The sequence below is a fragment of the Synchiropus splendidus genome, chromosome 2, assembly GCF_027744825.2.
Source record: "Synchiropus splendidus isolate RoL2022-P1 chromosome 2, RoL_Sspl_1.0, whole genome shotgun sequence".
Taxonomy (NCBI): Eukaryota; Metazoa; Chordata; class Actinopteri; order Syngnathiformes; family Callionymidae; genus Synchiropus; species Synchiropus splendidus.
The window spans coordinates 25136007-25155364 of record NC_071335.1 but is presented as its reverse complement, the minus strand read 5'-3'; the positions used below and the strand labels follow the sequence as shown (position 1 = coordinate 25155364).

The 19358-nt window shown below is 42.0% G+C and overlaps 1 protein-coding gene across 11 annotated transcripts in view; it reads right to left on the bottom strand.

Annotated features, from left to right (window-relative positions):
* fat1a (FAT atypical cadherin 1a) overlaps window positions 1-19358 on the bottom strand; it is a 63449-nt gene that overhangs the window by 24551 nt on the left and 19540 nt on the right. For 9 of the 11 annotated variants that reach the window (XR_008414003.1, XR_008414002.1, XR_008414004.1 and 6 more), the window contains exons 4-8: window positions 15344-15405; window positions 9922-10251; window positions 8114-8330; window positions 7577-7645; window positions 6288-6427 (exon numbers count right to left, since the gene is read on the bottom strand). Coding sequence is in view for 8 of the 11 variants with exons in the window: in XM_053858114.1 (XP_053714089.1) it covers window positions 6288-6427; window positions 7577-7645; window positions 8114-8330; window positions 9922-10251; window positions 15344-15405 (818 nt within the window). In the remaining 3 variants the exon portion in view is untranslated. The remainder of the gene's footprint in view (window positions 1-6287; window positions 6428-7576; window positions 7646-8113; window positions 8331-9921; window positions 10252-15343; window positions 15406-19358) is intronic. The other 2 variants (XM_053858107.1, XM_053858108.1) reach the window with 1 other exon arrangement.

Below are 19358 nucleotides of genomic sequence, written 5' to 3'. Positions count from 1 at the left end.
CGCCTGTTGGACTTCCGACAGAGGATTATGGCGAGGTACCGGAATGCCGTCTCTGCTTCCCAACAAGCAAAGGGCTTCAAACGCTTCCAAAACATGGTGAACAATGGGCTCAGCTCAGATTAGACACCTGCATACCAGACACCAGGGGGGGTTGTCCCATAAGGAAACAAACTTCTGCCATTATGCTGTGTTCTGAGTGCTGTCTGTAAACACCGGAGACAAATATAGACTAACTGACAGGAGTGGTAACATTTACAATCTGCTGCATTCTGTGATTTTGGCAGCCCTGCCGTGGCTCACAGATGTCATCTTGGAGGGTAGGCAGAGCTGCCGGTGTCACAAGTGGGCTGTTTTCCAAACCCACCATCCAGAACTGCTGAGCAGAAAGTGTTATCTTTGATTTAAAAAAAACACTTTTCCATGAGTCATAAATAACGAGACGTGTCTGGAATGCAAATATGAGCAGCAGACTAACAACCGCTTGGACACACACACACACACACACACACAAGAGTAAAACAACCCTTCCTCCTCACTTTCACACAATACAAGCTGTCCAGTGCGCCTCACTCTGGGCAGCAACAGATAAAGGCCGTGTAAATCACGCCGAAGGTGCACAGGGCTGATAATTTTGCCAGGGGAGTAGAAAATACGCAGCAAGAAAATATCGACAGAATGTCCCCTCACATATGTTCCTAAAGCTCTTGAACACTGCTCTATCCCCATATGAGCACCAACTTTCCCGCTCTTTGAAAGGAATCAGCACAGGGCTTCAAAGGAAACTTTAAACAAGTTAGAGACAGAAATGCTGGTGAGGACAAAATTCTGTGACCTCTAGAAACGCTGGAGACACAGGAGTCTAAGCAGTGGAGATACAAAAGAGAAAAAGCATGAAAGGAGACTGCGGCCAAAAAACAAAGACAGCGTATGTGGTTATTAGGATCTTGTGTTTCACACAGGGGGAAACACTGTAAAAATCTTGGGGAGTCTGAGTTCACAGTCAACTCTTCAGCCATATGTGGTTCCTCTGGAGATTCTACATCAATGAAGCACAGCAGTCTCCTAATAACAGACCATTCAAAGACAACTAAAAGAAGTGAATAATGAGAAGCCTGAACAGAGACTGTCTGCCCGCCAAGCTTGAAAATAATGGGATGTTTCCCTTTTGGGTCAGTGTCACGGATGGGAATCAAACACCGGTTGGGAAGCGCTTCCTTGTGTTCAAATTCATTGGACTTATTTGCCACTTTTGCAAACAATTGTCTCGACTCCAATATGCGAGAATGACCATTTATTAAACTGCCTTTACTCTTTGGTTGCAACATTGTAAATAGTAATTACAAAAATGAAAAGATAAAGTGTTGTAAATGCCTGTGTCGTGTTGAATGTCATATTTCAATTTATGCGGCTCCAAATATGATGCAGAAGTTCTTTGTCCTCTGATGTGTCCTTTGATGTGTCCACAGTGAAATGCTCTCACACTTGCGTCATTCTGTATCATGATAGTTTCATAGCCATTTCTCCTCTTACTTTGGATTGCGCTGGGAGAGCGATCACAACGTCACAACTAGTTGACTAATAAACCCCTTGGCAACTACCTTTACAGACGACTAGAGTCAACTGTGGTATCTAGTCGTTGCAGACCAAGAGGAAACTGACATAAATCACAGCTAACAAACATAATGGAACCAACTGCACGACAGTTGCTGCATGATTTGAGCCATGGTTAAGCTCTTGAATTGATCTTGAATCGCTGATAGCGCACACCAGCCCTTGCTGTGTAAACAAGTCGTGTTCATTTGACCTCGGTGTCATCAGTGTTTCACACTTTGCTGAGTTTATTAATGTCACTCACAGGAGCTTCAAGATCTACAGAAGAATATGAAATAAACAACAGAAAAACAAACTCAGGGCAATGAAGGGCTTCTTGAATGACAGCGTGACTCTGTCTGAAAAACCTGACTTCGCCCAGCACGGTTCCCTTTAAAAAGGAGATGTGTGAGAGTGGTTTACATCTTATTGGACATGTGCTGTAATAATGTACTAATTTATGTAATATGTCATGTAATAACGAAACATTATTCAACTTCAAAGTTTAAAAAAAAGAAAACTCGTAAAGGTTTTGCAAATAATTGTCTCGATCGCAACCATGTCCAAATCCATCCTCTCGAGATAGAACGTCAATCTAAAAGCAGTTGTGTATTTATGGCGTTTGACTTGATCAAAATTAAGAGTTTTTTTCAAATCGAAACCTTGGTTTGTTGCCGCAACATCATGAAGTGATAAATGAAATTTGTTCTGAGGGAACATCACGGTCCATCGACTTCTTTATGGATCTCATTTTTAGAAATACCTATTCTGTGCGCGCCTGTCAGAATGTCTACTAGAAGGCACTCACGCCTCAGAGTCATCAGGTGACACGGTTCAAATGGAAATGGGTGATGCAAAAAAATGCACTGGCTTTGATTGAACAACTTGGAACTACAAGGGACGATATAAAGGGAGCCCTTGTAATGGAAACGGAGATTACACGCGGAACAGAGGACCTGGAACAGATTGTGAGCAGCTTGAAGTGCTGCACGGCCAAGGAAGGATGTGGTGGAGATGGTCATGGGGGAGGGTGTTATAGCGGCACGGTGAACAAGCTGGGATCCAGCTCCTGGCTGTAGCGTGGCCTCAGCCGAACTGATCCAGCAGGGGGTGAAGGTAGTGATACACAGACAAGACATTCTTGACATACCTCTAAATTCATATGATCACCTGTGTAGCAGCACACTCCAAAACTAGATTAACCTTTGAAGACAAAACTCTACTTAAGAAAGGATAAAACAAGGACTGTTTTCTGTCTTTCTTGTGTGATTAATGTTAATAACGGTAAAGAGGAAGCCCCCCTACCAGGTGCCAAGTTTTGAGCACAGGCAGGGCACTGAGCTCTTGAATGTGTCCCCAAAACAGGATTAACTCAGTCCACTCCCCGCAGAGGCCTGCAGTTTTCGCTCTAAAAACAGATCGACCATCATATTTTCATGGCTAGCAAAATGTAGTACATATGAACTCTGGAAAAAAAAAGAAAGACAAAGAGGATTAGAAACCAGAAAGAAAGAAAAAACATTCCATGAAGAGGGGGAAATGGGCCAGCCAGTCTGGCTGCAGAGTTTCCACATGACTTTGATTTGACAAAGAGATAAGTCCAACATTCACGAGGAAAGCGGCATGTGTTTGATCGGGAAGATAAAGTCTGACCGCTTTCAAAAGCTCACACAGATACAAAGGCTCAAAGAAAACAAATTAGTATTTGATGATAAACAGTTAATGACTTGCTGTCAGATCCTCTATGAGTCATCTTATCTTCTTCTGGGTTTGAAGACATAATTAAAAACACGCCAAACATTGTTGAGGTGCGGGTGCGAGGAAGTTTGGGATGTTCTTCCAATGAACAACCGTTCCCATTCATTTTCCATTAACTAGTGGACACCTTTTTTATAACTGAAAGATCTCAAGTAAAGGTTTCTCCGTCAGAAATGAGATCACTCACTATGTAGGTCACTGAGAGCTTTCAAATCATCTGTTTAGAACAGATCTACAAAAAAAAGATGAAGTCATGCTCCCAGCTGGAGATAGAGCAGGAGCAGGGAATTTACTAAGGTGGTTTAAACTTGACACAGAGGAGGAGAATCACAGAAGGAGAAGGAACCTTCTCCATCAATGAGCTCAGATCACCAGGCGGCAAACCAAGGTCACCTTATATTTCATCACAACAATTTCACCTGAAGCTAGCTAGCTATATAATTCATGGAGACTGACTAATTCATTAGGAAGATACTGATAATTCTTTTGATTGGAGAACACATAAAAACTACGAATAAACAAATTGCTTGCTTATTTAATATTAATAGTCAGGATTTAAGTGTTTTTGGTGACCATATCTGAGCAAAATATAGTCAGGGGTAACAAGTACTTTAAACCGGGCTAATAAGCTGCTAAAACACATTTGAGTAAGTATATCATTGATTGTAATATATATTATCCCTAATCTAAAGTGTAACCTGGCATCATTCTTCAGTATGTTCCTCAATAGAGGATTATAAAAAGTTGCATTAAATTTAAGACAAATTATGTTGGCTTAAATGCAAGCTGCCATACCTTCATGATTTCTTTTTGGAGAAGAAATCTCACGTGATTCAAACATATTAAAACAAAGTGGTAATATCGAAATGAGACGAAAAAACATAATGTATGTGGACATGATTGTGGCGTTTTTTTCACCTTCCACATCCATGAGTCTCATTGACTCCTCAAGCCTCCTTTCCTTTTGCCCCCCGTGTCTCACTCCCCGTCAACATGCTCCACGTCTCCCAGCCATCTGACTCATGCCTCCCTAACTTAGCCTCCAAACATGTTGTGAACACAAGATAAATCAGCTCATTGTTTTTGCCTACTCATGAAATCTGAACATGCCTTCATTAAACTTGAACTTTGATCACGTAATAACCAACATTTCCCTGCGATGCTTTTCAGATGGCATGCTTGCTTGTCTCAATGGGAGCTACTGGGGACTCTTCCAAGACAGAATTAGACTCCTTGAAAAGGTTAATCGTTGTATGTGTTTCATTTGACAACAAATGCCACTGCAAGCTGGATTTATTGAAGCTTTCTGTCGCCAATGCTTTCAAGAAACTGGCGACTGGGTGGAGCAAATCAAGAGCGAGAAAATGGGTGCTCCATGAATGCTTCTTAAGGTTCTGCACAAAAGACACGAGTTTCAGTGGATGAGCTGCAAATGCCAGTGAAGGCGGCGCTTCAGCTGAGGCTCAGCGGAGCACAGCAGCCCAATGATGAAAGGCTTTATTCATACAGAGTGACAACAAATAGAGTCTTTTCCAGCTACAGTCCTCTGAAGTTTCACACTGACGACAAAGGACAAAACATTTTCAATGTTGCCATCGCATCTGATCCAAGTTACCATGTCGAAATATTCCCCATCTGACGGCTCGTACAGACATCAGCTGGCATGTTTAAATTCTTCCACTGATGGAACAACTGGCTTGCAGTTTGACTATTCTTCACCCTATTTTTCTGAACTACATCCTGGCAAAGCCGAGGCAGCAGGTTGTAGACAGATTCACAGCTCGTGACTAAAATAATAATAATGAAAAAAAAAAACTTGGCAGAGGGATCACAGCTGCTTCACAGGAGGAATAAGACAATGGAAGACTGCTGGAGCACAACGGTCGGCAAAGGTGGACGCACACTGACAAGACGTTGGAGGAGTTTGACAAACCCAGCCCAACAGGGTGCACCCAAGACCAGGGGCGCAAACATCAAAGGACCACAGGAGTATGCCTTGTGCTAGCTAAAAACATGTTTATGTGATCATGTTCAATTGTATGCTACTGTAATAGAATCAATAACGTGGTCACTGACTCCACAATGACATATATTAGCTTATATTAGAGCCCGAGGGAGGGCAGGTCCATTTACCAGAGAACCACTTAATGAACTGTGGCTGGGCTGTCGAGCGAAAATGGAGAGATGGAGAAAAAAAAGAGCCTTAATATGATGGGAAAACTTACAAATCTATAATAATAATAATCATAAAGCAGCTGGACAAATATAAAAACGTGAAACTGCAAGACATATTGCATTATGATCCATTTTAGGGCCACAAGAACACAGGCAATGGCCCCATGTGGCCCCCAAGCCAGACTTGGACCTTGTCAAGCAAAGACCCATCACGGGACAATAGGAGACCAACAACCCGACCACACACACACACACATCGACAATTCAAATTAACCTCTGTGGGGACTGTGGGAGGAAACCAGAGTCCCCAGAGGAAACCATACAAGGACAAAGACGTGTGCTAACACAAAGCACACAGGAACACTGCAACCTTCTCACTGCGAGGCTGCACCAACAACTACAACTGTATTCATCAATAATAATAATAATAATAATAATTGCTGTCACCCCGGAAAATTGTCTATTCATTGCAGCCAATGAGCTCGCAAGTGTTTTGCCCTTTAATACTGGAAATATTTGATTGTATTCATATGCGAACGGCAAACTCTTGCATTCGTCTTTTCAGCTAATGAACCCACTCCAGCTGGGCAGGGAAAATTACATTCTAGCAAGTGAACGCATCATGACACACACACACTCCGTTTGACCACAGCATCACTCAGTACGCGTCCTTTTACCGCAGCTATTCCTCTCAGGAGGCTGGAAAAAAAGGCACTGACAACTGACTAATCAGCCCCCAACCATTTCATTAGTGTTTCAATTACCTGGGTGCTGACAGTTCGTGTCCCATCTGTGGCTTCCACTGTCAAGTTGTAATTTGATTTCTGCTCGGCATCCAGGGGCCGTGCAACAATCAAGGTTCCGCTGGCCTTGCCCACGTCAAAGCGGCTGTCATAATTACCACCTGTGGAATTGAATTGAAGGGAGGAAAGCGGAGACGCCAAATTAGTGGAGGCTGTTATTGATCACATGTGCAACAGAAACCATTACCCACCGACATGCATGCGCTGTGTTGCTAAAGGGCTCATAGAAACAAATGAAACCACTTGGTTTTTTGCCTACTGCTATTGAGGCTTGAAAGGGCAGAGTTTGATTGTTGAGCACGAACAAAAACTGCTTCTGAAACTCTGATTTGAAAGATGCCATTTTGCATGTTACTGTTGGCTCACACCAAACGCGTCTCATAGCCATGTTGTCTGGTTTCCAGCCACCAAAGCAACTTCCCGGTTTCTCAGGTGATTAAAAAAAGGTCACTCGACCACACGAATACCTTTCCGTTCTTCGTTTTGTAATGTCATTTTTCCTCCCTCTGTACGTATATCATTGTAACGTCATGGCTTTTGATACCACAAATGTTGTCTGAAAGACTTCGCTGAAACATGTTGCATCCCCTGCTCCCATATTCTACAGCTTGTCGCACACAATCGCTGCGTTGACTATATATGTAAATCATGTTGCTTTTGTCGTCTAAGTCATGTTTGGAGTGGAAGTATAAATTAAGACAGAACGCATGTGTTGGCTATTAAGTCACAATGTAGCTTTTTTTTTCTAGCCATGTTTGTGTACTTGCTGATCTGCCTTTCACACAGGCTTGCCATGTTTACGACATCATTTTTTGTGACTTCAAGTGGATGCAGATTTTCCTTTATTTCAGACAGCAGAACAAAAAGGCTATGTCGTAAGAGATGTGTTTTGTGCGGACGAGGCGAAGGGGGATGGTCCGAAGCAAGTACACAACGTTAAGATGATCTTGATTGATTTGTGTGTTCATTTCAATCTACAGTCCCTTTGAACAAAACTTGTTTTACGACACACCTCGCAAAGATGAGCACATTTGATGATCACAAATGAAACAAAACGAGAGCGAGCTATAGGGAATCGTACAAGAGGGAGAGAATACTTAACAAATACAAATCTCATGGTGCGTGTTATGAAGGCTGAAAGAATGGAAATTCAATAGAACTAAAACCAGCTGGCGGCAAGAACAAACAATGGGAGATGATCTTTAAACATAAAACAGCCTATTGGGGGGTGGAGGGATTCCAGCAGCTACCTTCTGCTGTACAGTTGAGGTCACAAGCCATCTGAAGGATGTAAAATATCTCAGTATCCTCTATGCCGTCTTCAAACATCCCAAGCAAAAAGAACATCCAAGAGGTAAAAGGAAGCAAGTGAAAAAGAACAGAGAGGAAGAAGAGAAGAGAAAAGGCAAGTTTTGGTTAGGAAGCGTCAAAAAGAAGGCAAACAGAGAAGAAATACTGGGTGAAACATGAAAATAGAGCATTCGAAAAGTTGCATGTGGCATTTCCGATAGCAGTCGAAATGACGAAACTATACTTTGGCAAGTCTATTATATAGTTATAAAGTTGAAGTGGCAAACAGAGAAACAGACAATAGATGTTAATCTTTGTAAATTTTATGTCTCTGTGTAATTTTCTTGTGAGGAGCAACCCGGGTTTCCCACATTGCTTATAGTTATAGTTTTTTAAAAACCAAGTAATTGCCAACAAAAACAACTTAGTAAAGTTCACAAAAAATGTCTTCAATGAGTACTTGAGCTGCCCATTTGTCAAGTAGCTAGCTGTAATACCTGTGATTTCAAACCACACCGGGACATCGGAGGATTCGGTCGCCACCACTCCCACCATGTGAGCCACCGGATCGCTCTCCATCACTGAGAAGGCGAACGGCGACTCCTCAAACAGCAAAGGAGCAGCATCCGCCGGCACGGTCGGTTTGGGGATCCACTCGATATGCAGACGACACGTCGAGGATTTCTGCGGGCGCCCGTTGTCCACGGCCTTAATCTGAGGAAGACAAAAACATGACAAAAATGAACCGCCAGAAAACAGCACGAGGAAAATCGCCACAGCTAAATAAAAGGTGATTCACACATAGAATGAGCTGCTTTTTTTTTTTAAACAAGGGACAATTATGCTCTCTAAGCTGTCCTTATTGCAGGAGGACTTTGTGTTCAGAACAACAAGACACCTTTTGTGTGCTTTTCTTTTGTGATTCGGCCTCTTGTGAAGGGTTCCATTACTTTAATGCAAAGCCTCTTTTAGACCAGATCCAGTGGAGCGAGTGTTTTGCTTGGTATTTTGTTGTCGACTAAAGAAAGAAAGGAAATAATGCAGACATAATGCTTCCCCTGATGTGCCATTGTGAGGTGAAGCAACACAGCAATTATAGTCCTCACTGAGGTTGAGACTGCAGCACATGTACTATCCAGTCTGCCAGCTTAACTCCACGATGGTACAACCCTCCTCGCTGGCTCAAGGGGGAAACAAAAACACAACTACAGTGCATTTGTTAGCTTCATAGGAAACCTATGTTGTGTTCTGCTTTTGCTTTTACTTTTCCTGTTCCCACTTCTTCTTGAGCTTCATCAAGTTCAGGTGCTCACACCAGGAACCTATCTACAGTCCACCTGCTCAGAAGCTCCAGAAATTCCAGTGATGAGTGCGTCTGTGTTGTAGCCTTGAAGATGGTGGCAACATGCATTGTTGTGTGCGACACCACTCTGTATTTCTGTTCTTCCACCAGTTTCATTTTGAAGTTTTTCCCCATTTATTAGTTCCTGTTTCTTTCCTAGTTCGGTGACGACCAAGGTTCTGGTTCCAGTCTGCTGGTGTCCGTATATTTCATATATTAATGAAATGTTAAACTCATCCGAGTCTCCTGTCACCACGCACAGTTGGGCTTCACTCTCCCAGATTGCTGACATATGGGGTCTAAAAGCAATGGACTTAAACTTTAAAAAAAGGATCCAATGAGCTTGTTACAGCCAAAGAAGGGATAGTAAAAAATGCCATAACAACAAGGTTTGGACCAGCAATGGACATTTACATTAAGACATTTACAATGTGTTGTGACGCCACAATACTTCTGCCCAAACAGTAAGTCTTGCTTCTGAATATCACAGGCTCAAAACAAATGTATGATCAACAACAATACAGTGTGTCTCCTCAATCAAATGAAAAATGGTTTGTCTCAGTGATTTCATTGCTTGCTGTGTTCTATAAATGCAACATCTTTAAATATAAACAAAGTGTAGCAACGTCAGTTTAAATTCATGACTTCAAATTACAGAGCTGTTGATGAATTTATCGTGTGCTACATTTAATTCACAGTTTAAACGTGTAATTAATGGTTATTATAAGAGAGACACGCTCTGTGAGTCAGACTCAACCCTTTTAATTACAAGCATTTCAGCTTTCCTCATTTCTTCCATAAAAAACATGACAACCAATGTGATGCAAAGTAACCAATTAGCTCCTGGCGTTCCTCGGGTGTTGAAGGCAATGAAGGGGAAGAAACAAAGGCAGCAAGAATGTACATCTCACTGTGAGACTCTCACACAGAGGATAACAAATAGCCTGGAGAGTTTGGACTTACTGTGAGGATGTCGTACTCGCCGGCTGAGGAGAATTTCTTGGAGGACACCAGACCAGTTTTGGGTTCGATGAAGAACTTGCCGTGCTCGTCCCCCTCCTCGATGGTATAGGAGATCTCAGCGTTGGCGCCGCTGTCGCGATCCGAGGCAATGACTCGATAAACAGGGTCTCGCTTCATAGCTCTCTCTTTTTCTGGCCTCTCCCGCTCTGGAAGCTTGATTTTGTAGATCTTCTCCAGGAACAGGGGTCTGTTGTCGTTGTCGTCCAGGACCTGGACAATGACCCGGACTGTGGTCGACTTGGCTGGAACTCCTTGGTCAGTGATGGTGATCTGAAACAAGATAACTGATTAACACTCATCGGTCTCCTCTCAGCGGGTCATTCCTGAAACACGTTTCAAGGGAGGCACCCAGTTGGGGATCCTCATGAGATGCCCGAACCACCTCATCTGGCTCAACTTGGAAAAGCAACAGGTCTACTCCGAGTCTCCCCCAAGTGACAGAACTCCTCTGTCTCTACTGCAAACGTTCGAAGAAAACTCATTTCAACCAAATGCATTATGACCATAAGTGAGGATAAAGACAAAGACTGATCAGTAAATGGAGAGCTTTGCCTTTTGGCTCAGCTTTCAGCTCAGTTGAAGTCCAAAAACCATAATCTGACCCAATTACATTCAAATAAATTATTATTTAGTTATTATTTGATACCTATTGCTAGTATCTATCGGTGCACATGTGACAGGTTGGATATTACAGAAATATAAACTGATCTAATGAACTCATGCTGATTAAAATTTTAAATTATTCAAATTTCTGCCAAAGTGGAGTCAACAAGGAGAGTTTCTACTGTAGTGCATAATCAGGTCAGATTACAGAATATATTTCACTTCTTTAATTAAATTTTACACAATGGAATCATTATACCTTAAAGAAACAAATGGTGACTATAGTTGGGAGAAAATGTGATCGTACGTTTCACTCATTAATTCAACATGAAGGTGTTTTAAAGTGTTCATACCTCATTCTATGTGCTAAGTAGAGGTGTGAGGTATCAACAGAATAGCTGTTCAAAGTCAAAGATTATAGACAGTGCCATCAAGCGGTGATATTGTTTCATGAAGCTTCAAGAAACAGTCGTCTTTGAAAAACTTTGAAAAATAATTTGGCACTATTATGACAGCTCCGTCTTTCCTGAGCATTCAGAGTGCAACAGAGTGGATAAACGCGAGACAGTGGATGTCAAAAATGTATATTACAAAAGTAATTAAATTGTGCTAATAGTCTTCCTAAACTTAGAATGTCTTTTCTTCAGATGTTGAGCAAACAATCGATTGAATCTTTTTGAATGATTAATGAAACATGGCACTCACTGGTAGTGAATGGTGTACGACAAATCCATGATCTCAGAGTGTTGCATCATTCCAACAGCAATTTTAAACACAATGTGCCAAAGGCAGGAATTTTCCAATGGTCTTTTTTTCTCTTACTTTCTTCTTTCATTTCCATCATCTTGGATTAGCTTGGATTATCTCCCAAGTCACTCTGAGATATGTAACAGCACGAAACAGCTTTGCATTATTAACACACTGAACAACTATTTGCTTTCACATTTTGCTACGTGCGACGTAGGGATTACTGATTTTTAGCACGTCTGCTGCCAATAAAAACGGCGTTCCTGCGACAGCGTCCCTGCTGATGGAAGAAAAGGGTAATTATTTTTAATTAGCGTCACCTCTTCATTCTGTTTAACATCTGCTGCCGTGTGTCAAGCTTGTAGATTCTTCACAGATAATTAACATTTGAAAAAATCTCTGTTCAAGGCGCTGCAGCGTCACATGACTCCTTGATGAATGCCAGTCGAATCGAAGTCATGACACGGCCGGGTCTGGTGGCATTTATTGCCTTGTAATGTGCGCCACTATTTAGATGGCTGCGGACATCAGAGGGCAGAGTTTAAAGGGTTTCATCAGAAGCAGAGAGGCACGGGCCGGCCCAAACAAAAACCCATTCTCATTTCAGTCCGGGAAAAAGGGCTGAAGGTTTGTGCAGCGTCAGAGCATTTCTCGCTTCGATCTGCACAATGCTGCAGCAGAGCAGAACAAATGTCACAATCGTTTAAAACCATCTGCTGAGTTCTCAACTGAAACCATTCTCGTGTCCAGGGAGGACTGCAACAGGGCTGTTTGCTACCGTAGTTTAATTTACTATAGTAGTGCTTTAAGGGGAATCTTGCTGAGCAGCTGCCCACGCTCGTCAAAGCAGCTCCATTAATTAAACGGGATAGCTTGAAACCAGAGTGTGGATGTCTTCCTCATGGGAGGAATGCAGATGTGATACCATGAAGGAGGTAGCATCTCGAGACATTATCAAATGCAAAGATACGGACAGATAGGGGGGCATCATTTAAGGCGGAAGTTAAACACGAGCGTCCAGGGGGATTTTTTTCTTTATGAATAAATTACATTTGGTCCTTCAGTACTGAATAGCAGAATATACCATACCATATACCATCTATTGAGAAATATTGCGATATGTCAACAATACGCAAAATAGCATCAGTATTTTTGATGAAATATCAGAACACTTGTTATTGTGAAATTGTCTTGACATTTTACGTTGGGTATATTGATATTTAATACATAAATACTTGGATCTGCTGTTGCATTTGTGACATGAGTTTAATGCTAATAGCATTTTCTTTCTGTAAGCAAACTGTTCATTCCTCTGTTGGAGAGAAATTTCACTGAAATCTAACTTGACTTAATAACTACAAACTTGTTTTCATGTAGATAATATTGCACTGCTTTGTGTGATTTTTTTTTTACCTTAAATGATGGCTTTTGTCAACAAATATTACCATACATTGTTGAACTTACAGTATCCCAATATATCACAATGTATCATCACTCCTGTATCGGAATACGCATTGTATTGCAAGATACCAGTCAATACACAGGTCTAATAGATAGATCAATATACAGACTGGCAGATATAGAATTAGTTGAGGATTTTATTAAATACATTTTGAAATGTAATAAAACTAAAAGGAATTGTACGCACACCTCAGTGGCATAAGAACGATTTGCTTCCAAACATTATAAATATTAAGAGCTTAGAGTGAAAAATGATGTTGATAAACAAATAACTGGAGGAACATCTGGACACATACTGCACCCGAGATTATAAATTCTTTAAGGTATAATCATTCCAAAACAAATAACCAAGGCACACACCAGAAGTTGCCATGATTTCTCCGTTGCATTTGAAAGCGGAATAGAGTTCATCCCACATGCATGCAGCAGATTGAAGAACCTGATGTCGGCGCATTGTTCGACATCGTGCCGACGCATGCTGTGAACTGCTCCCGCGAACAGATGTGATCAGCCCGTTTCACCCCGGCACTCTCCCATTAGAATGCTCCCTCTGTGCTGTCTCGGGCCTGGAACCTCAGCATGTCCCAGCATGTCCTGCTATTTACCCAGCCACCCCTCCCCCCCCTTCAACGGCCGCTCAAGCCTTCACTCAGATCATCAACAGCAGCTTTGGCTTTTCTCAAATTCCCCCACTGCTACTCCGCTCTCTCCCCAGCACATGGTTACCAACCCCCATCACCATAAAACTGATGCCACCCCCTCGCTCCCTCCACCTCCTCTTGGCATTTGTAGAAAACAATGCTGACACAGGCCCCCGCTCTAATTGTCCCACATGCTCCCACAAATGTTCAGCTTCTTCTCCCAATAATAAGAAACATTAAAGGCTCTTTCTGTGTTTGTATGAATGTCATGATCACCCATCTTCTCGACATAAATACGTGTCAGGCGAGTGACTTGAAAGTTTATTTGTATTATAAAAATAAATAACCCGAAGCCAACACACACAATCTAGGTTGCTCCTCAAGGTCTTTCAAAGTTGTGTTCACTTAAAAGAATCAATCATAATTCAACAGAAATGTTTTTGTGCGAGTCAATATCACGGAGATGTTTAATGTGGCTGTCTCACATCTGGTTGAGGGCACTTTGTCAAATAAGCAGCATCTGTGAACTCGGCTATCGGCAGGATCCTGAATGCTCTCCACACACCACCACACTAGTTTCAACCCGCAGCTTGAGAGCACATGTTGCAGACGCATCACTTGGCTCGGTCAAACTCTTTTTGACCTTCATATCAAAGGTCCAATTCACCATCAAATGACAAAACTGTTTAACTGATTAATTCAACTTTGATTTTCATCAAAGATGTAAAAGCTTTCAAGTGAAGTTAATCCACTTCCACTCATCAGTTCAGGACACTGACTACGGTCACATGACGGCTCAGAAAACTGAATAATTGTGTTAGTCCTGCTAAGTTCGGACATTTAAAAAGCATGTAAACAACTTAGTCCAACTGCTGGAGAGAAATGGGAATTTCTCTGAGTCGGACTACACAATACCTCGACTGTGCTAGCATGTAGCCGAGTAGCTCGGTCTAATGATGTGTAATAACCTTGTTTACAATTGCGAAGTTGTGTGTGTAACCTGATTCAGTACGTGTTCCTCAGTCTTAAGCGATGTCCGCAGTGAGCACATAAACTGTCAACTAAGTAGCAAGTAAATCCAACCTTTCGTTCCGTGAAATTTTAGAAGCTCCGTTCACATGTTTTTAGGAGCTCAGAAGTGATTTTCTGCCTCAGCATGCTTCTCCAGCCCCGGACACTTCATGATCAACAGGAACGTCGACCTTCAGTTATCAAGTCCTCTTGACTTTCAAGTCCTCCTTTTGTGCAGAAATGCCTTTGTGCTGCTCAAGTCTGAAGAAATGTCGCCCAATTTCCAAGTCATTTTCACTTGCAGCTGCAGGAGAGCTGGTTTTAATGCTGCGCTTACCATCGATCAGCAATATTCTGGGGCTCTTTGGTAGAAATATCTGAGGCAGCCAGGTTTTGCTTCTGAAAAGTACATACCAAAACCATAGATAACCCTTTTTTCTCCTTTTAATGAATTATAATCTCAGATTAACACAATTATATCATATAACTGGTCGTGTACAGTCTGTGGACAATGACAGAGAACACAAGTCAATGCTGCACTACGTCTCTGGTGAGCAGAACGGCGATTACAAGCTGTCTCATCTGCTTCTCCTCAGCACCAGGAACATAATTAAACCAGATTATCAACCTTGTTTCGAAACAAAGTGGGAGCAAGCTGGAGTCCAGCTCAATTAACTACCTCAAGTTTCAGCGTCGACCCTTCAGTTTGACAGCCGCTTCCTGTCCCAGCATGATCACCAAAAACAACCTCTCCACCTCCCCATGAATTCCACCGGAACCGTCTTTCTCAGTCCACGCTTGGGCCAACAGGTTCAGCTATCGTTGTGTGAGTGGCTTAAAAAGGTGATATTTGATGGCCTCATATACCGCAGCGGCTGATAAAAAGGTTAGACACTTACTTCCAGAATGTGCTCATCCTGTTGTTCTCTGTCCAGCCTTCTTGAAGTCGTCGTGATCAGTCCTGCGAGGAGAAATACAATTTCATATCAATGACTGTACTTGAAAAGTCCGTCACTGGCAGGTAAATAATGACTTTCTTACAACCTAATAAAAATTATTAAGGCAACTGAACATTTCAGTGGTTAAGATTACCATCAAAATGTTATCGATTTATCGATCGAATCAATAAATCAATTGAAAGTCACAGGTGAGAGCACAGTTACCTGTGATACTGGTGGGAGTGAAAAAGTTATGTGTTAGCTATTTAGAGAACCTTTCCTTGATTTATCAAGAGCCTCACTTGTGCAGCAAATAGTGAAAACTCTTGCGGTTTGATCAATGATGCACCATAAAGCACATCTGGGAGTGTTTGTGAGATCTGCTACATGGAGAACCATGAGCTCAGACTTCAAACTGATGAGTGAGTTTAAGCATGTTCTCTATGTTTGAGTATTTTGAAAAGCAGAAATACTGCAAATCAGTAGTCAAATGTAAGGTTCAACGAGAGGTTATGTCACGACAGTGTCATTCAGGAAAAAGCTGGATAATAAATCTCTAGATTCCAGACAAGTGAAATGAACTAATGAGGAGTCTCTTGACTGATTTGCCTGGTTAGTGAGGAGTGAGTTGAGCTGGAGCGCCTTAAAACAGAATTGTATAGGAGTCAACTGTATAGGTGTCAAGCGTCTCCCAAATTGTGTTGTACGTTTATTTGTAATTTCATGGTCTTTAACTGCTGATAGGTTTCATGACACAGTACTGAAGGATGATGAGGTTTCATGAAACAGTGTCCTGATTTTCAGGACAGGAGTGTCTGCTGTTTTATGCTCTGATTGAAACAACTAATTCAAAGAGAAATCCTAACATTTCTGAACCAAGAGCGCCATATAGTGGCCTCTAAAAATTAGGACCCATCATCAAGCCTGCAACACTGTTTCATGATACACTATAAGAGATGAACCATAAACACTGGCTTGAGCCAACGCTTAGTCTCAAATAGCAATTCTCTTCAAGTGAGTTTCGTGTCCTATATTTTCCACCTTTCGTTTGTCTCCATTAAAACCCCATTCAACTGCAACCGAAAACCCACCGCAAACATGTCAGACAGAGACAGCAGACGCAAGAAGCTGTGGGAGTTCAGAGGCTCCACATCCTTGAAGATTTTCACCTTCTCGGTCAGCTCAGGTGCCAGACAGTCCACAACACACGCATGATCAGTGTGAAATATCACCAAGGTCCGTCGGCAAATACCTCTCAGACAGCTGCGAGGTCCTGACGCATTTTATTGACTCCAGCTACAAGCTGCATAAATAAGGCCAGAAGCAGCTGTGACTGAGGCCCATACTATCTTAAAAACATGATTTATGATGACAGTTATACACCTGATTATATACTTAATTGCTACAAAGCTTTATTCACAAGGACAATCTGCCGAAAACAACTGATAATTCTCACATGCTGGACCACCATCCGCAAAATGTGCAGCGAATTGTCCACTGCTTTAGTTACACGGGCTCGTTCATGTGGCTGCCGCACAAAGGGAAACTTTGTTCAGCAAATGCAGAATTGAAACAGGCCTAAGTTCCTGACTAATCCAGCTGTGGAACAAAATCAAAACCGAGGTTAAGAAAAGAAGAGAGTAAAAGAATATTGCTACACGGAGACGTAATAAGCAAAATTCTGTCCGCACTGCCAATGTAATTGCATCTTTCTAGAGACACTGAGTGCAGAGTAGACATGCCAACTTCAACCGCCCCAGTGCTGTCTGCCCGCCGCACTCCGCCTGATTATCATAGAGCAAAGCATTTCCGAAACCCAAAGCCATCAATGGCACATATGTCTGCAACAGGAATAGCAGGCCACAACTAACAGGACCTGAAATAAACCTCCAGCTGAACTGCAATTTAGCCGTATAAGAGAGTCAAACCCCATTATACTTCTTGGCTTTCATGGAGGCTTGGCTCCCGTTGCCAAAAAAAAGCTGTCAGTTTGTATGAAAAATGACCCATTCAGACTGTAATAAGACAAAATTGCCATTAATTACTCGCTGAATGTTCCACAACTGGATATCTTCCGCCACTTACCATTCAGTCAATCAGCGTTCAAAATAAGATGTGCCTAAAATCTGGTTTCTTAAAAGCAAAAAATAAGCGCTCTTGATCTCACAAAACACAGCATGACATGCCCTGAATATGAATGCTACGCTAAAGATAATAGAAAAGCAACGAGGCTGTCATTTCAGGGGGAACAAATGCATCTCGAAAGCGTTTGTCTGTTGTGTTTCAACATTGGTTACACACCCCTGTTTTCCCTTCAGACCACTGCTCAGATAATGAAACGTATAATCTGCTCCTGAGCACCACTTGGAGCGAACACAATCCAACACAATCCCACCTTACAGCAGTATTCTTGAAGTAGCCGCTGATTTCAAGTTTTATAATGCTATGGTATTTCTACTCCGACAACAGAAGCTGGGTTCATTCTCACAGCCTAAACTAAAAAAAAAGAAATCACCAGCAGCCAATATTTCAGATTGAAGACTATACTAGTTTACCAGAGAAGTCTCATCTTCTTGATTCCACTTCTATGTACTTATCATGACTTCATTAAAAACTTGCATACAATTCTGCGCAGGTCGATTAATGGACTTCCAAAATTTGTGGTCGAATATCACTTATTGGGAATGAGTTTAATAAAGTTCGACTTATCTGTTTGGCTTTATGCTCCTTACAATGTGTTGCGCCTTGAAATTTGGTCCGACTTCTCGTCCGAAAATGATCTGACACAACCAAATAACCTAAGAAAATCCACCATATACTGTCTGGCAAGCAGTTTTGAACCATCGACTGGGATGTTGTTTCTTTAAGCACCCCAACATTCTCCTGCTTTTAATCTTGCACCACGGAAACATGAGGCATAAGAACATTAACACTCAGTCAGCAGGTGGTATACCTCCGTTAAGTTAACAGTTCCGCGGCTCAACATCAAAACAGACCACTAATTATTCATCCGCATAAGTGAAGCAGGAGCTGATAGATAATGTCTGCTGTGGTGGCAGTTTGTTCTTTCTTTTTATATCTCTGTATATAACTGAATATAAATGACACTATTAAGCGGAGTGAGTCTACATGGGTGATGTGTATTTTGTCGAAGGATATGGAGCTTCATCAAAGCTTGCAGGCGCAGAGACTTGACAACAGCATTTAATCGTCAAGGACATTTGACAACAGAGCAATTACACTGGTACGGATAATCGGCTGAGAGAGGATCGCAGAGTACACATTAAGATTTACGTTAGGTTTGCTACATGCAAGACGTTAATCTCTAAAACAAACACTTTAATCCGTAATAACTTCACATATAGAGACAGTATCTTGGACAAAAAGAGAGGACGCAGAGATGAAGATGCTCAGGTTGCCATCGAGCCGGTGGAAAGGACAAACAGTGTAGGAAGACCAAGAATGTAGAGGATGCGGGGGGAAAATGAGGATCACAACCAATGATGTTGGTTGATGTGAGCAATGAGGGAGGAGAAAAGCAGGTCGCTGAAGAGACTTGCATCCCAAGGCTTCTGTCCCAAACACACACCAAGACTATCCTTAGGAGCGGGCTGGACAAGTAATTACAGCCATGCTGTTTGCAGAGAGGGAGAAAACAACATGTCCTAGAGCTAGTTCCACAGCTCCAAAATGGAGGGCAGGAGGTGCCTATTGTTGTTTGGTTTTCACTACAGCTGTTAATTGGCAGCTTCGTTGCAGAGGCACATCTATCGGTGCGTCAAGGATTGTCTCAGGAGTCGACTCAGGTGAGTGTGGCGCCACAACATCTATTAGAAACACACAGCATTTCCAAATGAAGCTAGTGACAAGCGACTGCGACATCGAATATCCACACAACAACATTACGTTCAGATTTAAAGCAAGTTCAGATACAGAACAACAAATTTGCAGTTGTTTTGTACCCACATAATCGAAA